General features: G+C 61.1%; 2 protein-coding genes across 6 annotated transcripts in view; one reads left to right on the forward strand and one right to left on the reverse strand.

Moving 5' to 3' along the window:
- ZBTB46 (zinc finger and BTB domain containing 46) overlaps positions 1-26262 on the reverse strand; it is a 51184-nt gene that overhangs the window by 19575 nt on the left and 5347 nt on the right. For all 5 annotated transcript variants that reach the window (XR_005378124.1, XM_038572903.1, XM_038572904.1 and 2 more), the window contains exon 2: positions 9463-10431. Coding sequence is in view for 4 of the 5 variants with exons in the window: in XM_038572903.1 (XP_038428831.1) it covers positions 9463-10399 (937 nt within the window). In the remaining variant the exon portion in view is untranslated. The remainder of the gene's footprint in view (positions 1-9462; positions 10432-26262) is intronic.
- LOC119877507 (collagen alpha-1(III) chain-like) lies at positions 14847-18251 on the forward strand. Its single transcript, XM_038573012.1, has 4 exons — positions 14847-14887; positions 15368-15752; positions 16021-16172; positions 16292-18251. Exons 1-4 carry the CDS (start codon positions 14847-14849, stop codon positions 18249-18251), a joined length of 2538 nt encoding a protein of 845 aa, XP_038428940.1.

Here is a 26262-nt window from a genome sequence, read left to right on the forward strand (position 1 = left end):
GGCTCGCGGGGCGGACACCAGGGCGCGGCCAAAGCTGCAGAGGACACCATCCAGCAAGCGAGAAGGCCCGCGGGCCCGTCCCCGGAGTGTGGGACACCGGCCTCACTCGAGACCCCCGCCAGGCGCGGCGCCTCCGTGAAACCAGGAGGAGGGAGGCGGGAACGCAGAACATCCACAGAGCAGCCGCCGGACAGGAGAGCCCACTCCGAATGCAGAGAAGGCTCACAACTCAGTCAAAACAAAAATAACCCCAGTCGTGGTTTTTTACATTTTTTAAGTTCAAATTCAATTTAATAATCCAAGTTTTAAATGGGCCAAGGACCCAAGCAGATATTCATCCGAGATGACACGTAAGTGACTGCGAGCACAGTCCGAGGCCACCAGTCGGCAGGGACACGCCTGGAAACCCCAGGAGGCCACTTCATGCCCGCAGCGCGGCCCGAATCCGTCCGACGGTCACCAGGGCCGATGGCGTAAGGACACTGGAACCTCTCCCCCGCCCGTCAGAATGTCCAGTGCCACTGCCGCGGGCGGCGTAACGACTCCTCTGAGGCCACATGATTGCCACGCGGGCTCGTACCCAGGGGAGGTGCAGGCACGCGCGTGTGCAATCTCACAGCAACACGTCCATCGGCGGATGACAGGGCAAGCAGGAGGGGTCTGTCCTCGCAGGGGACGTGCGCTCGGCCGTGACAAGGCAGGACGTGCCAGCAGGGACGGAGCCTGCAGCCACAGCCGCTCGTGCGCAGGCAGCTGACCTCCCCGAGTCCCGACGAACTCCCCGGGGACGCCTCGGAGGGCCGGTCGGGCAGCCCGGTGACCGCGGCCAAGCCTCGTGTGCGTGGGAGGTTCTGGGGTCGAGACCTTGCCTGGACGCCGCTGCCCCGCGGACTTGCCAGGATTCAAGCTGCCTCGTTTACCAAAAGCGTCCAATCTCATATCCGAAAAACGGGCTGAGTTCCAAACACTCATTTGTGGGGTGTTCTCTTCATCCGGACCCATGGACGCGCGTGTACAGGCGCACACATGCTCACGTGCACACGCATGTGCACCTGCACACAAGCGCCACTTCCTCTGGAGGGTCTGGCACCGCTCCCAGGCCGACAGGAAGGCCCTGCCCCAGACGGAGGGACGGCGCGAGCGTGGCTCCTCTGCAGGCGCATCACACGCGTGAGGCAGCGAGGTGACCGCAGGCAGCTGCACGAGCAACGGGAACGGGAAGGACCCAGGCCCGTCTCCTGGTGCTGACCTCTTTTCGATAAAAGAAGCAAACAGGATTAAAAATACCAACATCAGGGGCAGCCCCGGTGGTGCAGCGGTTTAGCGCCGCCTTCAGCCAGGGCCTGATCCTGGAGACCCGGGATCGAGTGCCCCGTCGGGCTCCCTGCGTGGAGCCTGCTGCTCCCTCCGCCTGTGTCTCTGCCTCTCTCTCTGTCCCCCCCCCAACCCCGTCATAAATAAATAAAATCTTAAAAAAAAAAAAGAGCCAAGGTCTCATTGTGGAGGGCAGCACAGCGCTTTCTCCTTCTTCCCGTAAACGATACACCATAACATTTTGAGAATTTAGCTCACACTCTTTAGCTGAAAAGCTGAAAAGAGATTATAATTAAAATGAGTAGAATTTTTGATCAAACTGCATCAGGTGGGGTCAGTCACAAAGTGGGGCATGAGCAGAGTCGGAACAGAAAAGAGGCTTCCAGCCACGTGAGCTCCGGGGCCTGGGGGTCGTGGCCGGCAGGGGGAAGGGGCAGGGGCGCTGGCCTCACCAGCAGGGTGTCGGGGGGCACGGCCTGCTGGACAGCCCGCACCCGCGGCTCAGGTCTCCCCAAATCTCCACTCTCGACCATTCTGTAAAATGCTCACGTGCCTTGGAGGACGTCTGCACGGAAGGCCCCACCCCGCTCCACCCGACGCCCCGTCCACCAGCCGGGCACCCAGGGTGCGCCCTGCCTACGGCACACGGAAGCTTCCGGAGAGTGTGCACAGGTCGGGGTTGGGGAGACCCAGCGGCAGGTGCAGGCCCGCGCCTGCCCCCACCCCCGCCCGGGGGTCACAGCCCAGGTCAGGCTCACAGGGGGCACAGCACGGTTGGGAGGATCAGTAGCCTCGTCATCTGGCGTCCTTGTCACCTCCGCGTCCAGAACGCACGGTTTCCAACACGTCACGTGTCTTTATCCAAGTTCAAATCCAGTTTCCTCACTTTCTTAACTATCAGCAAGTTTCCACGTCATTCGATGAACCCTCCTTGGTTGAAATACATACGATTGAATGAATTCATGACTGAATCAATCACCTTGCTGACTATACAGCAATTCAGTGAGTAAAAGCCAGAGTTCCGGCAAACAGAGCTGAACAACTAGACGTGCCCAGGGAGATCGTCGGGAGCCACAGGCCTACACGTCACACCTAAATCTGTTAAACTTCCAGGAAAAAACACGTGGGGAACGTTTGTGACCTTCGGGAAAGACTTCTGTGATAGGACTCGAGACGTACGAGCCACGAAAGAAAAAAGTTTGCAAATCGGGCTTCATCCTAGTTTAAAACGTGTGCTTCTCCGCAAACCACGGTCCATGAAAGCACGAGGCACAGACAGAAAACGTCTGCACAACACACACCTGGTGAGGGTCGGAACCAGAATGTACCCTCGGCTCCGCGCCGGGAAGTGGGCTCAAGACTGGAACAGACGCTTCTGCAAAGCAGAGCACGGGGGGCGTGGGGGGGGCATGGGGGCACGTGGGGGTGCGTGCGGGATATGTGGGGAGCTGTGTGGGGGCACGTGGAGGTGCGTGGGGGACATGTGGGGGCGCGTGGGGAGGCCTGCACGCGGCCCACCGCTCACCCCGCAGCACAAGCCACTCCAGCCGGACCTCATGAAGGGAGCATGTGAAGACAGACACGGAGACCAACAACACGGCCCAGCAGAGAAACGCCGGCGCCTCCGGGACGCGTACAAATCCCGAGATGAGCAACGGCGAACACAGAGGATGTGGAGCCCAGGGGACAGGCCACACGAAGCCAGCGAGAGCCTCAAGTCCCGGCGGGAAGCTCACGCGACAGCAAACACGCAGGTGCACGACGTCGCCCCGCCGTCCCCGCGGCCTGGTGCCAGCCCCCGAACCCCCCAGGAAGCCCGGTGTCCACCAGCAGGAGTGTCACAGCCCGAGCCATTGGTACGGCGTGACTGAGGGATGCGCACAGGCTCGCAGACGAGCCTCAGAAGCACTGTCGGACCCCCAGAGACGGGGCGGGGGGGGCTGGGCACCTCGGGGGCGGCTGCGGGGGCTGAGGTCCGTGGACTGTGTCCATGAGTGGACGCTGGCGGCAGCGGGGCTGCAAGGTGTGGGCCTGGGGGCAACGGCCTCAAGGGATGCAGGCCCCGCGCTCCTTGGGACTCGTCCTCGCGCACGAGCGTCTCTGGCTGGCAGCGCGGCGGTCAAGCAGCACCAGGCGGGCAGGCGGTGCGGGCGGTGCGGGCGGCTCCTGACCACAGAGGCACCTGCCGGACTCAGCTTACCCTCCAGGGCCTCGAGGCCAGCAACGCCCCTGCGAGCTGTGGAGGACGCGGGTGACACGGGGAGACCGGTGGGTTCCTTACACTCAGGCCACCGCGCCCCACAGCCCTGTGCCGACCCCACGCGCATTCACAGAAGCCTGAGCCCCACACAAGCGGCTCCGACAGAGTGTGGACAGATGGACGGCGCTGTGTCCGGGGCCCAGGCCAGGCAGGTGTGCACGAGCGAGACGCCGTGCGGTTCCACACGGACGAGGCCCTACACACGCGGCGGCGGGCAGCTGAGCGGCTGCAGGGGTGCGGCGAGGCGCACGCACTTATCAGACGCATTGGAAGGTCCACCGGGTTGGGGGCGACTCGGGGTGTCCACGCGACCTCCAAACTGTAAGCACAGACCGAACCCCAATGAAGTGCTTGCTGGTGGATCCAGGATGACGTCTGTGGGGTGCGCTGGCTCGCGCTGAGAACACGGGCTTTCAGACGGTTACGTGGGTGAGCACGTAGGAGAGCAAGCAGCAAATTGTTTTTAATATTGTTTTTATTTATTCATGAGACACCAAGAGAGGCGGAGACACAGGCAGGGGGAGAAGCAGGCTCCATGCAGGGGGCCAGACGCGGGACTCGATCCCAGGACCCCGGGGCCACGCCCTGGGCCAGGGGCAGATGCTCACCTGCTGAGCCCCCAGGCGTCCCCCACAAACAGCAAGACCTTAAATGGAGAACCAAAGCAGCAAACATGCTGAATTTTTTTCAAGTTTTCTTTAAGTGTAAATATTTCACCAATAAAATGTTAGAGAAACAAAAAATTATTCAAATTCAAAATCTGTGCAGGTTTAGTGTACGTGTGTCCTACTTCAAGAAATAGCTACAAAGAATGGCAATTTTCACTGAAAAAAATTCCTTGGGGCCCCTGGGTGGTTCCACCCATTGAGCATCTTTTATTTTTTTAAGATTTTATTTATATATTTGAGACAGAGGCAGAGAGCGTGTGTGAGAGCAGGAGCCGGTGGAGGGAGGCAGGAGGTCCGCGGCCACGCGGGCCAGGAGCGGCCGGGGGTTCTCGGGGAGCCCCCGCGGCGCAGCGCCCCCCAGCGCCCAGCCTCCCGCGGCCGGTGCGACGGCAAGGTGTGCTGCGCGGGGAGCCAGGCTCGAGGACGCGGCCGAGCGACACCTGCCGACCAGGGAGGAGGCCCGAGGCCACGGAGGCCGTGGAGGCCGTGGAGGCTGCAGGCTGTGCACAATGCTCACAACCCAAACCGGGGAGCCCGGAGCCAACCCCACGCCCACGACCGACCCCGCGGGCGCTGGACGGGGCTTCGTGGGGCCTGAGAGCAGCCCCGGGGCGGCGGGGGGCGGCCGCCCACCCCCGAGGGCCGCACACCTCTCTGCCGCGTTCGCTACACCCACGCCTCAGGCTTCTTAAAGTCCGCAAAAGGCGGTGGCATCCAAGTTTGCAAAGACCTTACCGTGACCGACTCCTCGTAACACGTCCACTTCGGCGGAAGTCCCCAGGCCGCGCGGTCACACGTTTGCAGAGCCTCAGCCTCAAGGTCCCTGCACGGCCCAGGCCGTCCTCGCCAGGGTCCTCGTCACAGCCCGCGGGGGCGTCGCACCTGCCCCCACACTCCCAAGGGAACTAAGCCGGGGGGCGAAGGAAGCAGAAGCCCCCGAGTTCAAGTCAGACCAGTATCCAGCGAGACGGCGCCTCCAGCTGAGGGGCACCCACGCAGCGGACACCCTCGCGCGGGCCGGACACGCGGGCCAGACACTCCAGTCGGCGAAGCCCCTGCCCCCCACAAGCACCCAGCAGCACCCTGTGTCCGCGAGAGCCCCTCCAAGGCGCATCCTTCATGAACTCCATGTTCTAGAAAATCCAGACGCAAAGGCTTCGCTTCCGTTGCAGCAGGAGGAGCGGCTGCTGAGACACAGCAAAGCCGAGGTCATGGGCCCGTCACGCGCGACAGTGATTCCAAAGTACGGCCTTGGGCACAGGTGGGACTTCTGCACCCACGCCGGCCTCCGGCTGTGGCCAGGCTCGTGTGCTCCTTGGCACCTGGTGCCCGCCCTCCCGAACGCAACCAAGGACCTCGCGGGCCCTCATCCCGGCAGCGGGTGCTCCGGGGCGGCCCGGTCCTCCTGCTGTCAACCCATAAGCTGACAAAGGGGCCGCTCCTGCGGCGGGTCCCCAGCTGCCACCTGGCGGCACCGTGGGGGTCCAGCACGGGCTCTGCTCACGTGGGGGGAACGCCGGGAGGGCCTCGGAGCACAGTCCTTAGGGCCGAGGGCGTGACGGGGTGGAGGCTGCGGCCCGTCCCTGCCCCTCGGGACGCAGGTGTCGCATCTCATTCGGGCTCTTTTACCCCAAAGCACAAGTGCACACGGAGCAAGACGACAACCGTCAGCCGTGGAAGGTGGCCTCCTCGAGTTGCCCAGCGGATGACGCCCGGGCGCCGGGCACACGCTCCACCCTTCAGGTCTCCAGGAGGATCAGGACCCGACGTGTCGGTGAACCAGAACCCCCGGGTCACCGCCTCTCGGACGCATCCTCCGTGCCCTCCGCGGCTTCCACACGGCCCGTGAGCCTCCTCCCAGCTCACCTCCGCAGACCTGCGTGGCGGCTCCTATGTGAGCCCTCGGGGGGCCGGCGTGGGGCACCCCCAGGCGTGGCGCCCGTGCTCCCTCCCGCTGGGGGAAGAGGCCGGAGGGTGGGAGTAGCCAGCGGGGGGCGCACAGAGAGCACCTTCGCCACCGCCCGGCGGTTCCGACGCTTCCACCGCATCAAGACCCGCGTCACAAGGGCTCAGGTATGAACGATTACTTTGCAAAAGCCACGCACCTCATTCGAGCCACGGAAGCCCCTTTTGGCAAAACCTTTCAAGGACACGTGTGGACGTTAGGACAAGCACCCGGGCTCCTCCCTCAGCGGCTTCTGAGCCGGCCTCATCCGGCGTCCGGGGCCATCCCGGGGTCACACGGGCTGGAGCCCCGGGAGGACGCGCGGAAGCAACGTGGGGCGGCCCCAGCCCGACGCACAGCCGACCTGCCCCCCCAGCTGCCGTGCAGGCACCGGCTGTCACCCAGAAGTAGACGTCAACGGTCACTTCCTTGGAAGCCACTAGAGAAACATGCTCTTGGCCTTTTGCTCGGGAAAATGGCTCTTGAATGCTCGCGGGCTCAGCATCAGCACCGGTCGTGGGGTGGGGGACACAGGGACGGGACCGGGCAGGTGGCCCTGGCTGCGGAGCCACCTCTGAGCATCTGTGCGGAGCCCCCAGGTGACCTGCAACCACCGCCCGACACATTCCCCTGGGATAGGGCCTCTTCTCCCACGAATAGGATGAGACGTTAAAATACTCTCATCTAAAAAAATAAATAAAATAAAACAAAATAAAATAAAACAAAACAAAACAAAACAAAACAAAACAAAATAAAATAAAATAAAATAAAATACTCTTGTCTAATTTGTTATTTAAAAAATGCTAAAGAGGGGATCCCTGGGTGGTTTAGCGGTTTAGCGCCACCTTCAGCCCACGGTGCGATCCTGGAGACCCGTGATCGAGTCCCATGTCAGGCTCCCTGCATGGAGCCTGCTTCTCCCTCCTCCTGTGTCTCTGCCTCTCTCTCTCTATGATAAATAAATAAATAAATCTTTAAAAAATAAAAATAAAAAAATAAAGAAATGCTAAAGAAAGGTCAAAAAAAAAAATAAAATACTCTTTTGTCTACGGGTAACAAATACTCAATGGACACAACCTGACGTCCCTGCGGAACCGCAACTCGAGCCTCTGCGGCCAGCCCCGGCACACTGGGGAGGGAGTGACCAGCACAGCGGGCAGGCACCGTGCACGCAAGCCGACAGCCCCCCGTCCTTGTCTCCGCGACTCAGAATAATCTAACAGAAGCGGCTCGCGGTTGCCTTGGTAACCCGGGGGGATTTAAGACATTAACAAAAGTACGCAGCCGAAATCACTTGTTGGATTCTAAAAACACCTTCTGCTTCACGACTGCATTTAAAACCTCAATCCCACAGGCCGGAGGAGCGTCCGTTCCTTACTAGGCTGACGGGCCCTCACGTCGCCAGCATCGCGGCCGCCGGGGGCTCAGGACCTCAAGCCGGCGTCCGGGGCTGCGGCACCCAGAAGGTTCCACATGAAGCCTCGCCCTCAGGGCGTCCGCCGGGGACCGCAGCTTCTCAGATTCTGCTCAGGGCCGGTGACGGACTATAAAGGGAGCCTGGGGCACGCGGGGGACCTCTGCCGAGCACAGCTGGCGGGGACAGGTGGCTCCCCATCAGCTCAGAGACCTCACAGTCCTCTTAGCTCAGCTAATGTCCTACAGTTCCGCGGTCTGCCCGTTGGGGACGTTTAAGTGCCTGGACATGCTCCTGCTTGTCACCAAGCGAGGGGATGGGCTGCTGTTGGCACCCAGGTGGCCGAGGCCGGGGATGTTGCTACACACCCGGGACCGTCCCCACGGCAGATCCGTCCAGCCCCAGGCTGAAAGACCACGATTAACCATCGCGTCCCGGGCACGCCAGGGTCTGGCGCCGTGCTCGGGGCTGGGGACGCAGCAGGACGGAGAGAGTGACAAGGCCCCGGAGCACCTCGGGGTCCCCGCTTACTGGATACGGTTTCAGTTCGGGACGACGGAAGCTCGAGATGAGCAGCAACGCCAGTCGTGTGACAGCGTGAGGTATTGCTGCCCCTGAGCCGCGCACCCAGCGAGGGCATCTGCACCCTCGCACGACAATAAAAGCTAGGCTAGCGAGTGGGGAGCAGGGCCGGGCCGGGGAGTGGGCAGCTGCCCCCGGGAGCACGGCACGCTCGGCATCTGTGACACTTCTCAGGCTCGTTATGCCCGTCTGCTGCCTCCCCTCTGCCTTCCCATGTTCCAGGGGATCTAGGACCCTGCCGGGGGGCCGCCCCGGAACCAGAACTGGCCTAGAAGCCTCCGGCCTGCCCTGGACCATCTCGCCCCGTCCACCACTCAGTCCGGAGCTGGGCTGCGGCGCGTGGGGGCCGTGGGCAGTGCCCGTTCTGCACTCAGCACCGGGAGGGGCACCTGCTGCTTCGGGCAGCGTCAGGTTTGCCACCTGCTGGCCTGGGACACCCGTGACGCTGTCCTCCAGAGCGTGAGGACCGGGCTCAGAGCCACGCCGGGTCCCCGGGGGCCGCACGCGGGGCCACGGAGAGCCTCTGCGCGGCCCGTCATTTGCCCCCCGGAGCCGAGCGTGTCGGGCACGAGGAGACTCCCCTCACTGCGAGGCTGCCCTGCAGCAGACCCTCGCGTCCCCGTCGGGGGAGCGCTTCTGCCGCGGACGGAGCACGCGCACGCACCCGGCTGTCCAACAGCCACGCCGATGACAAGAACACGCGCCGGCTGCAGAGCACCCAGAACCGAGGCCCCGAGGTGTGAGGTCCGCTCCCGTCCCACCTTCATCTCACCTCATCTGACGCACTTTCCACCTTTTAACATTTTAACATTTAAGTCTTTTAAAATGGGGGCGCCTGGGGGGCCCAGTGGGTTGAGCATCAGGTCATGATCTCAGCATCCTGGGATCGAGCCCCACGTCGGGCTCCCTGCTCCGTGGGGAGGCTGCTCCTCCCTCTGCCACCCTCACCCCTGCTCGCACTCGTTCTCAAATAAACAAATGAAATAAATCTTTTTAAAATTAAGCTACCCTCATAGTGTTTCCTACAAAAGGGAAGCAGACCCGTCAAGCTGACCCCACACACTGGGTGTCACCCCACTTTCCCGCGACTGGGAGCCCCATCTCTGTGCCGGGGACGCGGGCCCCGAGGTGGCACTCCCTGCGCCTACAGAGGGGACCGCGGGAGGCGATGGCCACGGGGCGGCACCAGCGTGGGGGGCCGTGCTGCTTCCCTGGAAGCCACGCAGGGCGCTGGGCCTGGCAGGGTGGGAGCGCCCGCCCGTAAGAACAAAAGGCTTACTTGAGTCGCGGCTGCTGAACGGCCACCCGGACGTCGGCAGGAAAGAGGCCACTGGGGACCCGGCCCGGCTGTCGTCCTCCACCTGCTGCGTGATATGCCGGACGGTCTCCTTGTTTTTCCGATTCTTCCTTCGACCTGTGGGCTGCCAGCCGTCCCCTCCGGCCTGCTCTGAGAAGGAGTTCTGTATCACCCCGTCCCTGGCGGAAGGCAGCTCGCTCCCCCCGTAATGAGACGGTGAAACCTGCTCTTCCTTGACACGCAGAGACCCGTAGCCCACGTCGCCAGGCCACAGCGACTGCGAGGAAATGTCGTCGGGGCCGTCGGCCTTGGGCTCCTGGTCCTCTTTGCCGTAGCTGCTTCCTCCCTCGTGGCAGCTGGCGATGGCCGAGTCTCCCGAAGAGTTGGCGGGGCTGGTGCGCCGGGCCAGCCACGGGGAGATGCTCCTTCCGGCCATCACAGCCGAGATCAGGGCGTCCGTGCTGCTGCCCGGCGGGGCGCTGATCTCAAACTCTGAGAGCTCGTCCGAGGCATCGGGCTTGATGCTGATGTCCAGTGCGGCCTTGATGAAGTCGTGGCACGCCTGCACAATGTCCGTCATCTGCAGGAAGCTGGCGGCGGACATCACCTCGATGACATTCCTGCTGGTCAGGGCCAGGTGGGCCGAGTACATGAAGTCGATGATGGCCTTGAAGCCCTGGGCCGTGACGATGTCCAGGTGTGTGACGGTGGCCTGGTCGGACGTCTTCTGCACCTGGCAGTACAGCGTCTTAAAGTAGCGGCTGCTGCCGAGCAGGACGTTCTTATGTGCCTTGAACACCTTGCCCTCAACCACGACACAGACGTCACACAGGACGCCGTGCTGCCTCTGCTCGTTGAGCTCGCGGAGCAGGTGCCGGTAGTGGGACGCGATTTCCATGTCTTCCTTTCGGTTGTTCATCTGGAAGTCCTGGCGTTGCTCTTCTACAGACTCTGTGGGGGAAGAACAAGCGAGTTACCCACGTGCTGGACACAAACGTGTGGGGGGAGTCAGGCAGGGCGGGGGCACGGCCGGCGGGGTGGACGCGAGGGGCGTGAGGCTGACGGCCATGACCACCACCACGCCGGGCCCTGAACAGAACCCTCACTCCGCGGCCACCTCCCGGCACAGACACCAGATCGTCCCATTACTTGCTGGAGTGACTTTCTTACCCAAATGTGAACTGTAGGTGAAATAACCCAAGGGACCTCGTCCCGCACCCTTGAGGACACACATTAAAGTCAGTCAAGCATCCCACTCTCGGTTTCCGCTCGGGTCATGACCCCGGGGTGCTGGGATCGAGCCCCAGTCGGGCTCCCTGCTCCGTGGAGGGGTCGGTCCCCTTCTCTGCCTCTCTCTCCCCGCACCCGCTGCCCCTCCCCCTCCTCACTCTCCCTTTAAAATAAATACATCTTTTTAATACATTAAGGGACTCCTGGGGGGCTCAGCGGTTGAGCACCTGCCTTCAGCTCAGGGCGTGACCCCGGGGTCCTGGGATCGAGTCCCACATCGGGCTCCGTGCATGGAGCCTGCTTCTCCCTCTGCCTGGGTCTCTGCCTCTCTCTGTGTCTCTCATGAATGAAGTGGCTGGGTCCACCTCACACACCTCTTCACTGACTCAAAGCTGTCGCAACACACACACTTTCCTTTGGTCACTATAACACGTTTCCAAACACCACCTGGAATCATCTTAAAAATGCCCCCCTGTGAGATAAAAGGGAAAGCAAAGCAGCGCTTCCAAACTCATTCTGAGGCCAGCATCATCCCAATACCGAAACCAGGTAAAGACGCTACCGGGAGAGAACTACAGGCCCAATAACCCTGATGAACAGAGATGTAACCCCCACCCCAATACTAGGAAACCGAATCCAACGGTACATTGAAAAACTCATTCACCACAATCAAGTGGGATTTATTCCTCGGTTGCAAGGTGGTTCAATACCCACAAATCAATCCACGTGAAATATCATCATATCAATAAGAGAAAGGACTAGAACCACTGGATCATTTCAACTGATACAGAAGAACCATTTGACAAAGTACAACATGTAATCGTGACAAAAACTCTCAACAGTAGGTTTAGAGGGAACATATGTCAACGTGGTAAAGGCCTTTCACGAAAAACCCACAGTCAACAACATCGGCAATGGGGGAAAGCAAGCGCTTTCCTACTACGGTCGGGAACATGACAAGGATGCCCACTCTCATGACTGTTCAACTTAGTGCTGGGAGTCCGAGCCACAGCAATCAGATAAGAAAAAGGAATAAAAGGCATCCAAATCAGTAAGGAGGAAGTTAAGTTTTCACTATTTGCAGATGACGTGATACTATACATAGGAAACCCTAAAGACGCCACCAAAAAACTACCATAATTCATAAATGACATCAGTAGGTTCACAGGATACAAAAATCAATATAAGAAATCCATTGCAAAAAAAAAAAAAAAAGAAAGAAATCCATTGCAGGGCACCTGGGGGCTCAGTGGTCGAGCATCTGCCTTCAGCTCAGGGCATGACCCCAGGGTCCTGGGATCGAGTCCCACCTCGGCTTCCTGCTCAGCAGGCGTCTGCTTCTCCCTCTCCCCCTCCCCCTGTTCGCTCTCTCGCTGTCTCTCGCTCTTTCTCTGTCGAATAAATAAATAAAATCCTAAAAAAAACCCAAAACTCTAGTAATCAAAACAGTATGGTGCTGGCACAAAAACAGACACACAGATCAATGAAACAGAATAGAGGGCCCAGAGATAGATCCATAATTATATGGTCAATTAATCTTCAACAAATGAACAAGAGTGTCCAACGGGAAGAACACAGTCTCGTCCACAAACAGTGTTGGGGAAACTGCACGGCCACATGCGGAAGAATGAAACAAGACCACTTCCTCACACCATACACAAAAATAGATTCAAAACGGAGTAGGGACCTAAATGTGAGACCTAAAAGCATAAAAATCCTAGGAGAGCGCACAGGCAGTAGTACCTCTGACGTCGGCCGAAGTGACATTTTTCCTAGATATGTCTCCTGAGGCGAGGGAAACAAGAGCAAACTAAACTATTGGGACTTCATCAAAATAAAAAGCTTCTGCACAGCAAAGGAAACAACCAATACACTAAAAGGCAAACGGAACAGAAGATGTTTGCACATAATACAGCTGATAAAGGATTAGTATCCAAAGTATAGGAAAAACTTATACAACTCGGGGCACCTGGGGGGCTCAGCTGTTGAGCGCCTGCCTTCGGCTCAGGGTGCGATCGAGTCCCACATTGAGCTCCCTCCATGGAGCCTGCTTCTCCCGCTGCCTGTGTCTCTGCCTCTTTTTCTGTGTCTCTCATGAATAAATAAATAAAATCTTAAAAAAAAAAACTTATAAAACGCAACACCCAAAAACCAAATAATCCAATTTAAAAACGTGCAGAAGACACGAACAGACGTTTCTCCAAAGAAGACCTACGCACGGCCAACAGACACGCGAAAAGATGCTCAACACCACTGATCATCAGGGAAACACAAATCAAAACCACGATGAGACACACCTGTACGTGTCACACCTGTCAGCTCGGCTGAAGGCAGCAACACAGGAAACCACGGGTGCTGGCGAGGACGTGGAGAGCGGGGAGCCCTGTCACCCTGCTGGTGGGGACGCAGGCTGGTGCAGACACTCTGGAGATCAGTGTGGAGGGTCCTCAAAAGATCAGCAATAGAAACACCGTATGATGCGGCAATCCCACTCCTGGCTGTTAACCCAAACAATACAAAAGCACTAATTTGAAAGGGCACGTGCACCCCTGTGTTCACAGCAGCATCGGCTACAAGAGTCAAACTACGGCAGCAGCCTGGGTCCACCAACAGATGACCGGGTAAAGGTGCGGCGCACACGCACACACGCACACACACAGACACTGGAATAACTCGACCACGGAAACGATGAAATCTTGCCATTTGCAACGACGTGGACGGAGCGAGGGCATAACGCTAAGCAGAACAAGTCCGAGGAAGACAAACCCCGTACGATCGCGCTCGTGTGTGGAATCTAAGAAACAAAAGTAATGAACAAAGGGGGAAAAGGGACAAACCAAGAAACGACTCTTAACTCTAGAGAACATGCTCAAGGCCATGGTCGGGTCGGGGGGTGTAGGGCCGCTGGCCGCCATGAGCCCCGGACACTGTACACGCCTGCCCAGTCTCCACGTCGTACGCCTGCAACTAGTGTAACACTGCAGGTCAACCGCAGCCAATTCCATTCCTTTAGTGGTTAAAAAAAAAGTTACCAAAACTCTCTCTTTTTTTTTTTTTTTAGAAATTTTTATTTATTCATGATAGTCACACAGAGAGAGAGAGAGAGGCAGAGACACAGGCAGAGGGAGAAGCAGGCTCCATGCCGGGAGCCCGACGTGGGATTCGATCCCGGGTCTCCAGGATCGCGCCCTGGGCCAAAGGCAGGCGCCAAACCGCTGCGCCACCCAGGGATCCCCAAAACTCTCTTTTAAAAAAATAAAAAATTTTAAAAAAAATTAAAAAATTAAAAAATAAAAATAAAATAAAAATAACAAAAATAACGTAAAAAATAAAAAATAAAAAATAAAATAAAAAAATAAATAAATTAAAAAAAACATTTTATTTATTTATTTGAGAGAGAGAGAGAGCACGTGAGTGAGCACACAAGCAGAGGGAGAGGGAGAAGCAGGCCCTCCGCCCAGCAGAGACCCCGACACGGGGCTGCAGCCCAGGACCCTGGGGTCATGACCCGAGCCGAAGGCAGATGCTCACCTGACTGAGCCCCCAAGGTGCCTGTTTTTTTTTCTCTTTTTTTTCCTTTTTTTTTTGGTTACTAAGACTCTCACCACAAAAAAACTGTTTTGTCCCCATGCACGGTGGGAGACGTTAACTAGAAGTACACAGGGGAGTAGACAACCGTGCCGCGGGCACAGCAAAGAACACTGCGTAGCAGTTAAAACACACACACGAGATCTACACGCGTCGGAAAGACTAAATACCAAAGGTGTTGCGTGAGGACGTCCTATTGCAAAGGGGCTACGAGTGGTAACACTTCTTGAAATCACAGGTAGGACTTGCACAGAACCATCCCTCTCGCCACCCTGAGGCTCAGGGGTCATTTCCTATCGGCGAGTCCTGAGGCCGCAAGCACGGCCCGGAGCGCGGGCCTCGGGGCCTCGGGGAATCACTCAATGTCTCTGTGCCTCAAGTTTCTCATCTGCAACATGAAAATGATAATCATACTTACCTTTCAGGTTATTGTGAAGATTAAATGAGATACGAGGCACACGGTCCCTATAAGAACGTCTGCACACACCGAGCAGCTATGTTTGCCGTCGTTACTATTGTTCGTAGAGGAAGCATCAACACGCGCGGTGATGCACACGAGACCACGAAGTGCGCGTGTCTGGGAGCGAAGGTGAGCGGAACGGGAGGGGCACACAACCAGGGGATTGCAACTTTATCTGTGATACTTTAATTTCTTTAAAAAAAAAAAAAGGATAAAGGTCTGTAGTTTCCGTTAAAACACAACAATATTGGCTGATTTTGGCCGTCGGGCGCACAGACGTATTCTAACTGTTCTTCTTTGAATTCTTATTTTTTAATTGTTTTTTGTGTCCTTAGCAGTGAGCAGGTGACCTTTGATATTCATCTAAAAGCCACTATTTAGCTGCTGCTTTCACGGGAAGTGTTAAAATTGATAGGCTCTCATTTTTAGCCACTTTTGTATTTTAGTGGCAATAAGGTTCAAATAAATAAAAAAACAAAACAACAAAAGCTGTCATTCTGCTTCAGTCACGGGCGGGGAGGACGGGCCGAGCAAGGACAGGCTCTCACCCCCACCAGGGGTCCGGGTCCTGCACCCCCGCCCCCCCTCCTCACCCCCCTCCTGCTGCAGGAACGTGACGGGCAGGGCCACCCCCAGCCCAGACCCTGGGGCCCCGCTGCTGAACCACCCCGAGCACCGGCCACGGGTCGCGCGCGTTCACGGGGCCGCAGGGAGGCTGACGGCTGTCGGCCTTGGTGCCTCAGGCCCCGCGGGGTCACCACCCAGGGGCGGTGGTGGAAGGAGGCTCCACGGGAACGGCCACCCCACCACGGGGGTCACTCCTCGCACCCGGCCTCCAGGGCACCGAGGGGGGCCGACACCTGCCTCAAGTCCAGGAAGCCCATTCGGCGATCGGCCCCGGTCCCCGGAGGCGCCAAAGGCCACAAGGTGCTGGTGGCGTCGGGAGCGTGACCGTCCCTGGATCCTGGCCCGTGGACAGGGCGTCCAGGGCCAGGTACCCACGTTCCCATCAGGAAGCCATGCCCCTCACCGCCCGGTTTCCTCGCAGCAAAGCCGACCCTGTGAGAATCAGGGAGGGCGACGGGGAGGGCGACCGCCTGCCGGGCTCTGCGTCTCAGCCTGTGTGGACAATCGTGGAGTAAATCACCACCCGATCAGGGCGGCTTGCGAATCAGCTGCGAACTCCGCAGTCTGTAGCGGGAAAACCACCGATTCCCGTCGGGAGGGACTTGCATGCGAGAGTCACTTGTACCACCTTCCAGGGCAGGAAGGAGTCTGCTGTGAAGACGCTCAGGGCCCAGGCGACGGATCCAAGCCCGAAGGAGCTTCGGGTCAACCGCGGGATCTTGGTTCCCCAGCCTCCACCTGTCTGCACCGGCCGAGCTGCCGGGTCCCGCCGTGCGACGCCCGACAGGTCAGACTCAGCCTCGCCATCTGTGGGGTGGCATCTGTCTGTCCCACAAAATCCGTTAGTTGTGTTTCCAGCCCCACTTCCTGAGACCTTGGACTTCCTTGGGCACAGGGTTGTGGCAGGTGCAACCGCTCGGATGCAGTCCCTCGGTGGCCCTCGTCCAGTGGGACCGGCGGCGTCCGTACAGAGCGGAGGCACGGGGACAGGCGTCCCGGGAGGGCCGGGAGAGATCTGCGGGGGGACTTCCAGCCGCGGCTCCTCGGACGGCCCCGCACTCACACGCCGCTCCCACCGCCCAGGAACACCGGGGCCGCGGTCATCGGGCCGCAGGGGAAGCGCCACTCATCCCGGGGCGTCACCCCGGGCCAACGTCAGCCGCCTGAGGCCCGGCCCCGGGCGCAGCTCCGGCCTCTGGGGTCCGTAGAGGGTTCAGGGCTCGCAGACGGCGGCCCGGGGAGCCACGAGGAGCACTGCTTCCACGCCGTCCTCTGCGGGTCCGACGGCCCCTCGGCGGGTGACACGGGGGCCACGCTACCCAGACTCCTCCCAGCGACAGCCAGCGGGCACGGGGAGGTGCCCCACTTCCGTCGTCCACTCTGCGGCCGCTCAGATCCGAAACTGCAGCCCTGGGCACCCTCCTGCGGCTGGGCCTCAGGTCTGGGGGCGCCAACTTCCAGCCCCTCCCCGGCCTCTCTCGGTTCCCCTCCTCGCCCCGACCTCGCCTGGCCTCCCTACCTGCCTCTGCGTCACTTCCTCTCTCGAGGGCGCCCCCGCCCCCCGGCCGCGGAGCCGTGCGCTCAGGTGGCCCCTGCCCACCCCGCACTGCACACCCACAACTTGCAACAGGGGAGAACTCCGGGGTCTCGCCATGTCACCCGGTGCGAGCATCTGCGGAGGCCACGGCCCCACCTCCCACACGGGCCCCCCCAGAAGGCCCGAGCCCCAGCAGCCGACGGCGGGTCAGCACAAGGTGCCGTGGGGGCGGCTGGGCAGGGGCAGCCCCCGGGGGGGGGGTACGAGCCACTGGGGGGCCGCCGGGGGCAGCACACGTTCAGAGGGCAGCGCTGGCCTCTCAAGACGGCCCCGAGGTCCGGGGGCGGGCGGCCCCCCTCGCTGAGCGTGCCCGGGAGTGGGAAGTGCTGGCCCGGGACTCCAGGAGCGCCCGCCTCCGCAGCTGGACACGTCTGCGCCGCCAGCCTGGGCCCAGCGACTCTGCTGCAGGAGCTGACCCGGGCCGGCGTGCGGAGGCCGCTCTGCGAGCGGAGGCCCCCGGCCTCCCGGCCTCGCCCCGGCACCTGCAGGTGCCAGAGCCCTGAGCCTCCGGCCTGGCCAGCCCAGCTGCCGCCCGCGGACAAGAACCCAGCGGCCGCAGAAGCGCCAGAGCCGAGGGCGTGTTTCAGGACGGCTCCGGTGCCCGCGAGACCTGGAGACAGAGGCGTCGAGGGCACCGCCCCGGGGGGTCCACATGAGAGCCTGGCAGGGCCCTGGGGACGGCGGGGGCCCCGGCAACCACAACGGGGACGCAGAGGCCGGCACTTCAGGGGGCGAGGCCCCGCCTGGGGGCCTGGCAGGTGGGAGCGGGCCCCGGGGTCGGCGGGGACAGGCACGGCCGGGCGGGCTCGAGGGACACTGGGGACACGGGCCAGCGCCCGCCCACCTGACGGCCCCGGTACCGCGGACTTCTGGTTTCTCGGCTCCCGCGGCTGGGGAGCTGGTCGGGGGAATTTCATCATCTTGTGGGTTCGGGGAGAAAAAGGGGAAGAGGTCAGGTCTTCAGCTCGTCCTCCCAGACGCCCCTGCCAGAGCCGAGCCTCGTTCCGCCTGGTCTTCACGGCCGTCAAGCTCCTTATTGCTCATCCTGGTTTTGCGCGAGGCGTCGGGCAGCGCGGATCCCTCACGGGTCTCAGCCACAAAGGCGATTTCCGGCTGAGTGGGAGCGGGAGGGCAAGCCAGCGGCGGCCGCCGCCTCCAGGAAGCCTCCGGACACTCCTCCCAGGACGGCCGCCAGCCTGTCGCCGTGGGGTCGCGAGCCTCTGGAGCCGCATCCCCCGCTGGGCAGGCTCGGGGCACACTCTCGGGTGAGCCAAGGACCTTTTTTACGTGAACCCTGCAGAACTGAAGTCCTACAGGTTGAACCTAAGACGTGTTTTTTAAACGTCCCACCCTAAGCGCTGGAGAAGCAGACGGCGCGTCCCGATCTGGGCCAGTGCACTTGCAGGGGGACGGCGAGGCCGCACCAAGCACCACACCCGGCGCCATCCCGGTGCCACCGCATCGGTGCCCAGGAGACGCGGCTCAGGCGGGACAGCGCTCGCGATCTGGGGTGGGCTGTGTGGTGCCCACTGCATGCCCGGGGGGGACGCAGACACTCCACGGCTCAGTTGTGTCCCCAGAATCCCGTGCTGACGTCCAGCCCCCAGTACCTGCCGACGTGACCCAATTTGAAAACAGGGTCCTGGCAGATTTAACCGGCGTAAGACGAGGTCGAAACCCAACGGTGCTGGTGTCGTCGCATAAGGGGGATCTGGACAGAGAGATGCGGGGAAAGACCAGGCGGAGACAGAGCCTCGGGGCCACAGGCCCGGCTCCCGGAGCTGGACGTCTCGGGGCAGCAGGCCGGGGACACCCGATTTCAACTCTGGCCCCAGAACAGCCAGGGCAGCTCCTCTGTCATTCCAAGGCCCCGGCTTGTGAGACTTTGTTACAAAACCCCCAGGATAAGCTACAGGGCAACTTGGTTTTGTTTTGTTTTGTTTTTCTTAAAAAGAAAGCCGACCAGCTTCACAAGCCAGGAAACACATTTCTGTGAATTTTAAGCCTGAGATGTCCTGTGACCGGAAATGTCACCTGTACCACGGGCTCCCGGACACCAAGACAGAAACAGACCCCAAACAGGAGGCCGGAGGCAGCGCCTGCCCCCCAGCAGCACAAGCAGTTGCGGTTTATGCTGAAACACTTTCCAACTATTGGAAAAGTTGTAAGAATAATTCCGAGAACTCCCACCTACCCGGAACCAGACACACCAGCGCGAACGTTCTGCAACATCTGTTCCCATCCAGTAACGCTGCACCTCTAACCTGCACCTCTAACCTGCCGTTCTTTTCTTAAAAGGTGAGCACCTGAGGGACACCCGGGGGCTCAGCGGGTGAGCATCTGCCTTCAGCTCAGGGCGTGACTCCGGGGTCCCGGGATCAAGTCCTGCATCGGGGTCCCCGCATGGAGCCTGCTTCCCCCTCCGCCTGTGTCTCTGCCTCTCTCTCTCTCTCTGTCTCTCATGAGTAAATAAAATCTTTCATAAATAAAAATAAAAAGGTTGAATGCTTGGAAACAAGAGAAGCTGCAGGGTCCCAATGCACAGGGGCCCCAATGCTGAGCCCCACCCCGGGCCTGGATCGCCCGGAGCAGGCAGGAGCGGAAGGTTCTGGTGGCAGCAGACCGCCCGAGCCCCTCCCCGCAGGGCCCAGCCCTGCGCTGCTCTCGTGTCCGACAGAAGGTCCACTGGCTGCTCTGACACGTGTCCAAGTCCCCCCATCATTTCCGCAAACAGCACAGGCCTTGCCGAGGCAAGCGCCCATCACACTGAATAAATGACGGACGGACGGACGGCCAGCCGCTGAGTGAGCCAACGCCACGGCCGGGGCGGGGCGGGAAGCAGACCAGGTGCGCAGTCGCAGCCGGGACCGGAGACAAGCCCCGTGGCCACCGCGGCCCCGCAGCTTCCCGGATGCACATGGACACCGAGTGTCCCGGAATGGGCCAGGCCCCAGCGATGGGCGGGGCACCCCCACGGCGGCCAGCTGAGCCCCTGCCCGCGTGCAGCCTCCCCCGGGGCACAGCCAGGCCGCAGGAAGAGGGGGGCTGGGGATGGCCAAGCTGGAGCTGAGCCCCGGGGAGTCAGGCAGGTGCCAGCCCGGCAGGCGCCACGGGCCCTACCACGGGGGGGTGGGGGGGAGGCCTGGGGGGGGGGGCTGAGTCTCCCTCCCCTCGGCGGCACATAAGGGAGGCCGGGCCTCTCCCGGGGAAAGCCCCGCGCGCTAACGTGCTGCTGCCACCAGCCCCAGGGCCCTGTAAGAAGCGAAACTCCGGGCAGCCCGGGGGGCTCAGCAGTTAGCGCTGCCTTCGGTCCAGGGCGTGACCCCGGACCCGGGATCGAGTCCCGCATCGGGCTCCCTGTATGGAGCCTGCTTCTCCCTCTGCCTGGGTCTCTGCCTCTCTCTCTGTCTCTGTCTTTGTGTCTCATGAATAAATAAATAAAATCTTTAATAAAAAAGAAAAAGAAGAAACAAAACTCATGATTCAAAAGGAAAGAACTGGGTTTCGAGAGGACTCACCGGGGGCCACTGGGGGCTGTGGGGGACGGGGCGGCCCGGCTGGCAGTGACCACAGCTCCCTGAAGGAAGCGGGCGCCCAGAGCGTTGGCTCCGTGGGCCGCGCTGCCCTCAGGCCCTGGGCAGGAAGCTGGCTCCAGGACCCGGCTGCAGGGGGCTCGGGGACAAGGGGCGCTGCCGCACAGGCCAGGCACCGTCTGTGTTGGCCACCCGCCCCCCCGGGGAGGACACCGAGGCTGGTCTGGCCAGGGGTGCCGGGCGAGCCCCACAGCTGGGGTCAAGGTCAACCCTGTGACCTCCCACCACAGGCGTGAAGGACTTCGGGCAAGGCCTGCGAGAACCCGCTGAGACCTCCTGGATCCTAAGGAAAGACCGCGAAGGGGACGGTGGCATGGATGAGGCTGGAGAAACGAACACGAGGTTGCAGAGCCCGGGGACGGTGGTGGGGCGGCCGCAGGGGCCCCGGGGCCCGGGCCTGCTGGAGCACGGGGAGCCCACACTGCGCGTCGCTGAGCAGCGATCTGCTTTGGGACATTCTTCCCCCAAGACTCGGAGCTGCTCACGGATGGCGGCGGCACTATCGGTGACAGCAGCCGTCAGACCCGGCCCGGAGGCACACGGGTGACAACCGAGGAGACTGCCTTAGACGAACAACCGGTGGCGTTTACGTTGATGCTGAGACGTTTGTGACAAATAAGTGGAAGGAAGTGACAGCCGAGCACACGGCCGAAGATGCCGGCTTCCCTCCAAAGCAAGTCGCTTGTTTATAAAACCCAAAGACCAAAGACAAACCTGCAAGACCCTGGTGGGAAGCGTGCGCGGCGGCAGCGGAGCCATGAACACGAGAGACGTCCACTTGCCTCTGTCCACTCCGCGGGGTCCCCCGAGGCCTGCACCCGCCTGTCCCGGCCCAGCCGCCGGGTCCCCCGTGAGGAGCACGGCCTCCCGGCGCACAGCGGCTGCCAGGGCCCCGACCCAGCTGCGACTCCGAAGGGGCACGAGGTGAGTCCTCGGCGGGCACCAGGCTCGGGCGGCGGGTCCCCTCACGGGTGGCAGCCAAGTGGCTCCCGTCACCACGACCCCGAGCAGTCGGCGTGCGTGCCAGTCACCGCGCTGGCCTGTAAGCGGTCGCCGTCCCGGGCCCAGGTGGGATGTCGCGCTCGTTGGCGCCCAGCACAGACCACGGCCACGCGGTGCGGCCGTTCCCTTCCAGGGGGCGCAGGAGACGGCGCGACCAGGGATGGGCGATGACACCCGAGCCCCCCAGCCCTACCCGGGCGCCAGTGTTCTGGAAGCATCGCTCCCCATGCGGCTGCCCCCAGCGCGCGCCCACCCAGGGCTGGCTCCACTACACGGGTCCACGGGGAAACGACGGCGAAGAGAGCAGCCCACGCGCCTGCACGAGGCAAGAGGCGGGCACCGAGATGCTCCGAAGGCAAGACCCACGCCCTGAGCCCGAGGCGCCGGCACCGACCCCCGGCCGCGGCCCCTCTGCAACCAACTCTCGCCAACGGGAAGGTTCCAAACCCCAGCAAAACTACACCCGCCTCCCCAGGTTAGAGAGGCAGAGGAGAGCTCGATTCGTGTTTTAGCGAAAACTCCATGAAAATCAACTTAAAGTCAATTGAGGCCTTTCCCACAGACTGAACGAACCTACGCGACGTTCCTGTGTTTCATTAACCGCTGACACGCTTTAAATTTTAAAACAAAACTAGGACGCTCGGGGGGCTCAGCGGTGGGGCATCTGCCTCGGGCCCAGGCTGTGACCCCGGACCCGGGATCAAGTCCCACGTCGGGGTCCCTGCATGGAGCCTGCTTCTCCCTCTGCCTGGGTCTCTGCCTCTCTCTGTGTCTCTCGTGAATGAATAGATAAAATCTTAAATAATAAACAGATCTTAAAACAAAACTGCCACAGGTGATCATTGTTTTGAAAATTCCACATATGTCCCATCAAGAGAAAGCACACGGGGCACCCAGGGCTCCGCCGGCCACGGGTCGACTTGACCCCAGCTCGGGTCCTGACCTCGGGGCAGGGGAGCGACCTCGGCTCCGACAACCTGGGATCGAGACCTCAGCCTAGACCAGGGGTCGGACGCTTAACCCCCAGGCGCCCCAGGTAACTTGAAAGTCTTGATGTACTCGTCGTTCCTGCAGGTGTGGGCGTCACGCCCCCCCGACTTACAGACCCTCGGTGGGGACGAGGGGGGGCTTCTCCAGGGCTCAGGACACAACCAGCCAGGCCAACACCCAGCACCCGCACCTCCAATTTCTCCACCAATAAGTAGCACAAAAACAGAATAAACGTGATTTCAGAGCCCCACCCCCCCGAGGGGAAGGTGTCGGGACTCCAGGCAAACCCCGAGACTGGAACCGGGTGGGCACGGGGCTGAGCAGCAGGTCGGCACCCCTGGCACTGCCCCGCCAGGCACAGGAGAATGCGCCCCGAACCCCGGGGGCAGGGAGGCAACAGGGCCAGCGGGTGACCCGACGTGTCTCCAACCCTGCGTGTGTCCGAAAACGTCCAAGGCAAGTATGTAAGCACTCGGTCACGGGAGAACCACCGCTTCCACGGTCTCGGGAGAATCTGTGACTGAGCTGGAGACGCTGAGGCGCGGGTCGGGTGTCAGAGCTGCAGGCCTTGGTGCCGCGGCTCCGGGGCTGCGGGGTGCCTGTCACCGGCCCGGCAGGGCTGTGACCCGCGGGGTGACAGCGGCGACCACCCCCATGCGGCCTGCGAGGAGCGCGGAGCACCTGGGCCCCGTGAACGACCTCCGACCCTCCCGGGGCCCCAGGGCCAGCACGTCCCCGCAGCAAGGACCTCGATGGCCAAGGGCCCCGCCCGCCGCACACACCCGCCGACACCCTGTCGCCTGCGTCGCCATCCCAAGAGTGGTGGCATGAGAACCGACAGCAGCAGCCGGGGGAAGCCTCGGTGACGCAAGACCCGGAAACCCAGGTGCCCACGAGACGGGCGTCCCCCGCGGTGGTGCCGTGGGACACATCGCGGCGCAGCCAGAGACCCGCTCCAGTGCTGACGCTGCACCTGCCAGCACGACCTTTTCCAGAAACAGGTCTTTGCAGACGTAATCAGGTCAAGGTGAGTCCTGACAGCGGATCCTGATTCAACACGACAGACGTCCTACGAAGAAGGGAATCTAGGCCCAGCTGGGGGGGGGGGGGGGGCAGGATCCTGTGGCCGGAGATGTCGGCGCGACGCAGCCCAAGGCCAAGAACCCCAGGATTGCGGGCAGATGCCACAGGCTGGAAGAGGCAGGAGGGAGCATCCCCGAGCCTCTGCAGGGACAGTGGCCCTGCCCCACCCGGACCCAGGACCTCCGGCCTCCAGACCCTGAGGGAGTGGGTCTCTGCCGCTTGCACCCGGGCTTGTGGTGTCTGTTAGGACACCTCTGTCCTGCAGCCACCCACCCAGTGCACGTCGACCTGCGTCCGCCCCACACAACTCAGCGGTGGGGTGTGCGGACGAGCTCACAGGGCCCGGGTGAGCACCACTGGCCCGCTCCGCCCTCGTGGGAAGCCAGACGCAGCGCGGCCACGAGTGGAGGCCGGGTGCCGGTCCTTCCCCACGGGCTGCCGCGGGACGCGGGGAGAGTGCCCACCTGAGCGCAGGCCGCGCGGGGCACGGGCCGCTCACAGGCACAGACACGGCGGGGGGGGGGGGGGGGCAGCACAGCGACACCAAGGACAGTCCTGGCGGGTCCTGCACAAACCACTACCCGTACCCGGAGTCACATGTCCACGTCACTGACGTCAACGCCACGATCCCCTGGATATTCGTGCTCAAGACGAGAGGCAAGATCCTAAGTAAAGAGTAAGATGATCCCGAACGACCTCAAGCAAATTGGGGTCACGCGCTCGAGGGCTGCTGGCGCTCGGCCTGCCGGGCCCTCTCCCGGGGCGGCACGGCCCCTGGTCTCCCGGGAAACAGCGAGCCGCCCCTGCGCCGGGCACCCGCGGGACACCGTGAAGGCCCGCTGCTCGGGGCTGGCCTCCCTGCCCGCCTGGCCACGTGGCTCTGCGCTTGACGACTCCTTCGTCCCACGACGACCTCCCCCCGGCCCATCACCCACCCCAGGCTGGTAGGGCCGCGTTCTCAGCAGCGGCAGTGCCCACGGAGCCAAGGGGTCAGAGACCTGGGTGTGTCCCGCGGTGTCCAATCAGGGCCAGCAGGCGAGTGTAAACCAACTTCTCTCTCTCTTTCCTTAAATTTTTTAAAGTTCACTTATTTATGTATTTGAGTAGTCCCTACACCCGACGCGGTGCTCGAACTCACAACCCCAAGATGCAGAGTGGAACGCTCTTCAAACTGAGCCAGCCGGGCGCCCCGCGTTAAACCAACTGAACCCAAAGGGACGTCCAAAGACACCGTCACCTTTAAACTCCTTGTTCCGGCCTCGTTCCCCCAACGTAAGAGGAAACGAGAGTCAAGCTCGCCCAATATTAAAAACCACTTTGTTCAGCCTCCCGGTGGGTCGGCGGCCGACGAGCGGGTCCCGTCCGCGTGGACGCAGCCTACTAGGAGCTCTGGAAAGTCCTTCGCGATACTCTCTGGTCAAAGGGGGGAAATCTGCACACGAAGTGAAGTAAAAGCAACAAAAAAATATAGAAACCCGTTTGTTGGGCAGCCCAGGGGGCTCAGCGGTTTAGCACCACCTTTGGCCCGGGGTGTGATCCTGGGGACCCGGGATCGAGTCTCATATCGGGCTCCCTGCGTGGATCCTGCTTCTCCCTCTGCCTGTGTCTCTGCCTCTCTCTCTCTCTTTCATAAATAAATGAATAAATGAAATCTTTAAAAAAAAGATAAAGAAACCTGTTTGTGTATCAGCACAGGTGAAGGCGGCCACCGCGTCCCCGTGCACAGGTGCAAGGATCAGCAACAGCAAAGACGAAGGCGACCCGAGACCAGCAGGGGCCCCGCACGGCTGACAAGAGCGCCCTTGGTGAAAGGGCCCGAAGATGCTCCCCTCACTCGGGGTGCCAGCGTCAGCTTTCGTCCCGGAGCCTCCTGGTGCCCCCGCCCCCCCGGTGCCCAGGGTCCCGGCTCAGTGGGTTCGGGGCTGACTCTGGACTTCAGCGGAGGCCACGACCCCGGGGCGGTGAGACGGGGCGACTGTCCAGCTCTGCGTTCGGTGGGGCGGGGAGGCTGTGCCGGAGACGCCCCCAGCCTCTGCCCCCGACCCCACTCCGATCTCTGTCTCTCTCTCAAATAAATAAATAAGCAAACAAATAAATGTCATTTAAAAAACAAACGTCCTTTAGTTTGTCTTCAGATATAAGGAATTACAGCTGCTCACACAGCCAGTCAGAGTCACTTCAAATCACAGGATAGGGGTCCCGGGGGGCTCAGGGGTTGAGCGCCTGCCTTCAGCTCAGGTCATGACCCCAGGGTCCCAGGATCGAGTCCTGCATCACGGTCCCCGCAGAAGCCTGCTTCTCTCTCTGCCTGTGTCTCTGCCTCTATCTCATGAATAAATAAAATCTTACAAAAAAAAAAAAAAATCACAGGTCAGGCACCTTTGCATCGTCACTAAAAACGTCAGAACGTAAGGAGGTTCCGCAGGCGGCCCCAGTGCTCACCGGCTGCGAGGACCGGGTCTGCGACAGTGTCCACCCACGACCTGCTCTCACTTAAGGGCTTCGTGCAGGAGACCCCCCCCATCCCCCACCTGTGACGCCTGAGAAGTAGGTGGAGGAAGTGCGGACTGGGCAGGACCCAGACACTGAAACGGGGTAAATCAAGGCACTTC

The sequence above is a fragment of the Canis lupus genome, chromosome 24 (genome assembly GCF_011100685.1).
Source record: "Canis lupus familiaris isolate Mischka breed German Shepherd chromosome 24, alternate assembly UU_Cfam_GSD_1.0, whole genome shotgun sequence".
Taxonomy (NCBI): Eukaryota; Metazoa; Chordata; class Mammalia; order Carnivora; family Canidae; genus Canis; species Canis lupus.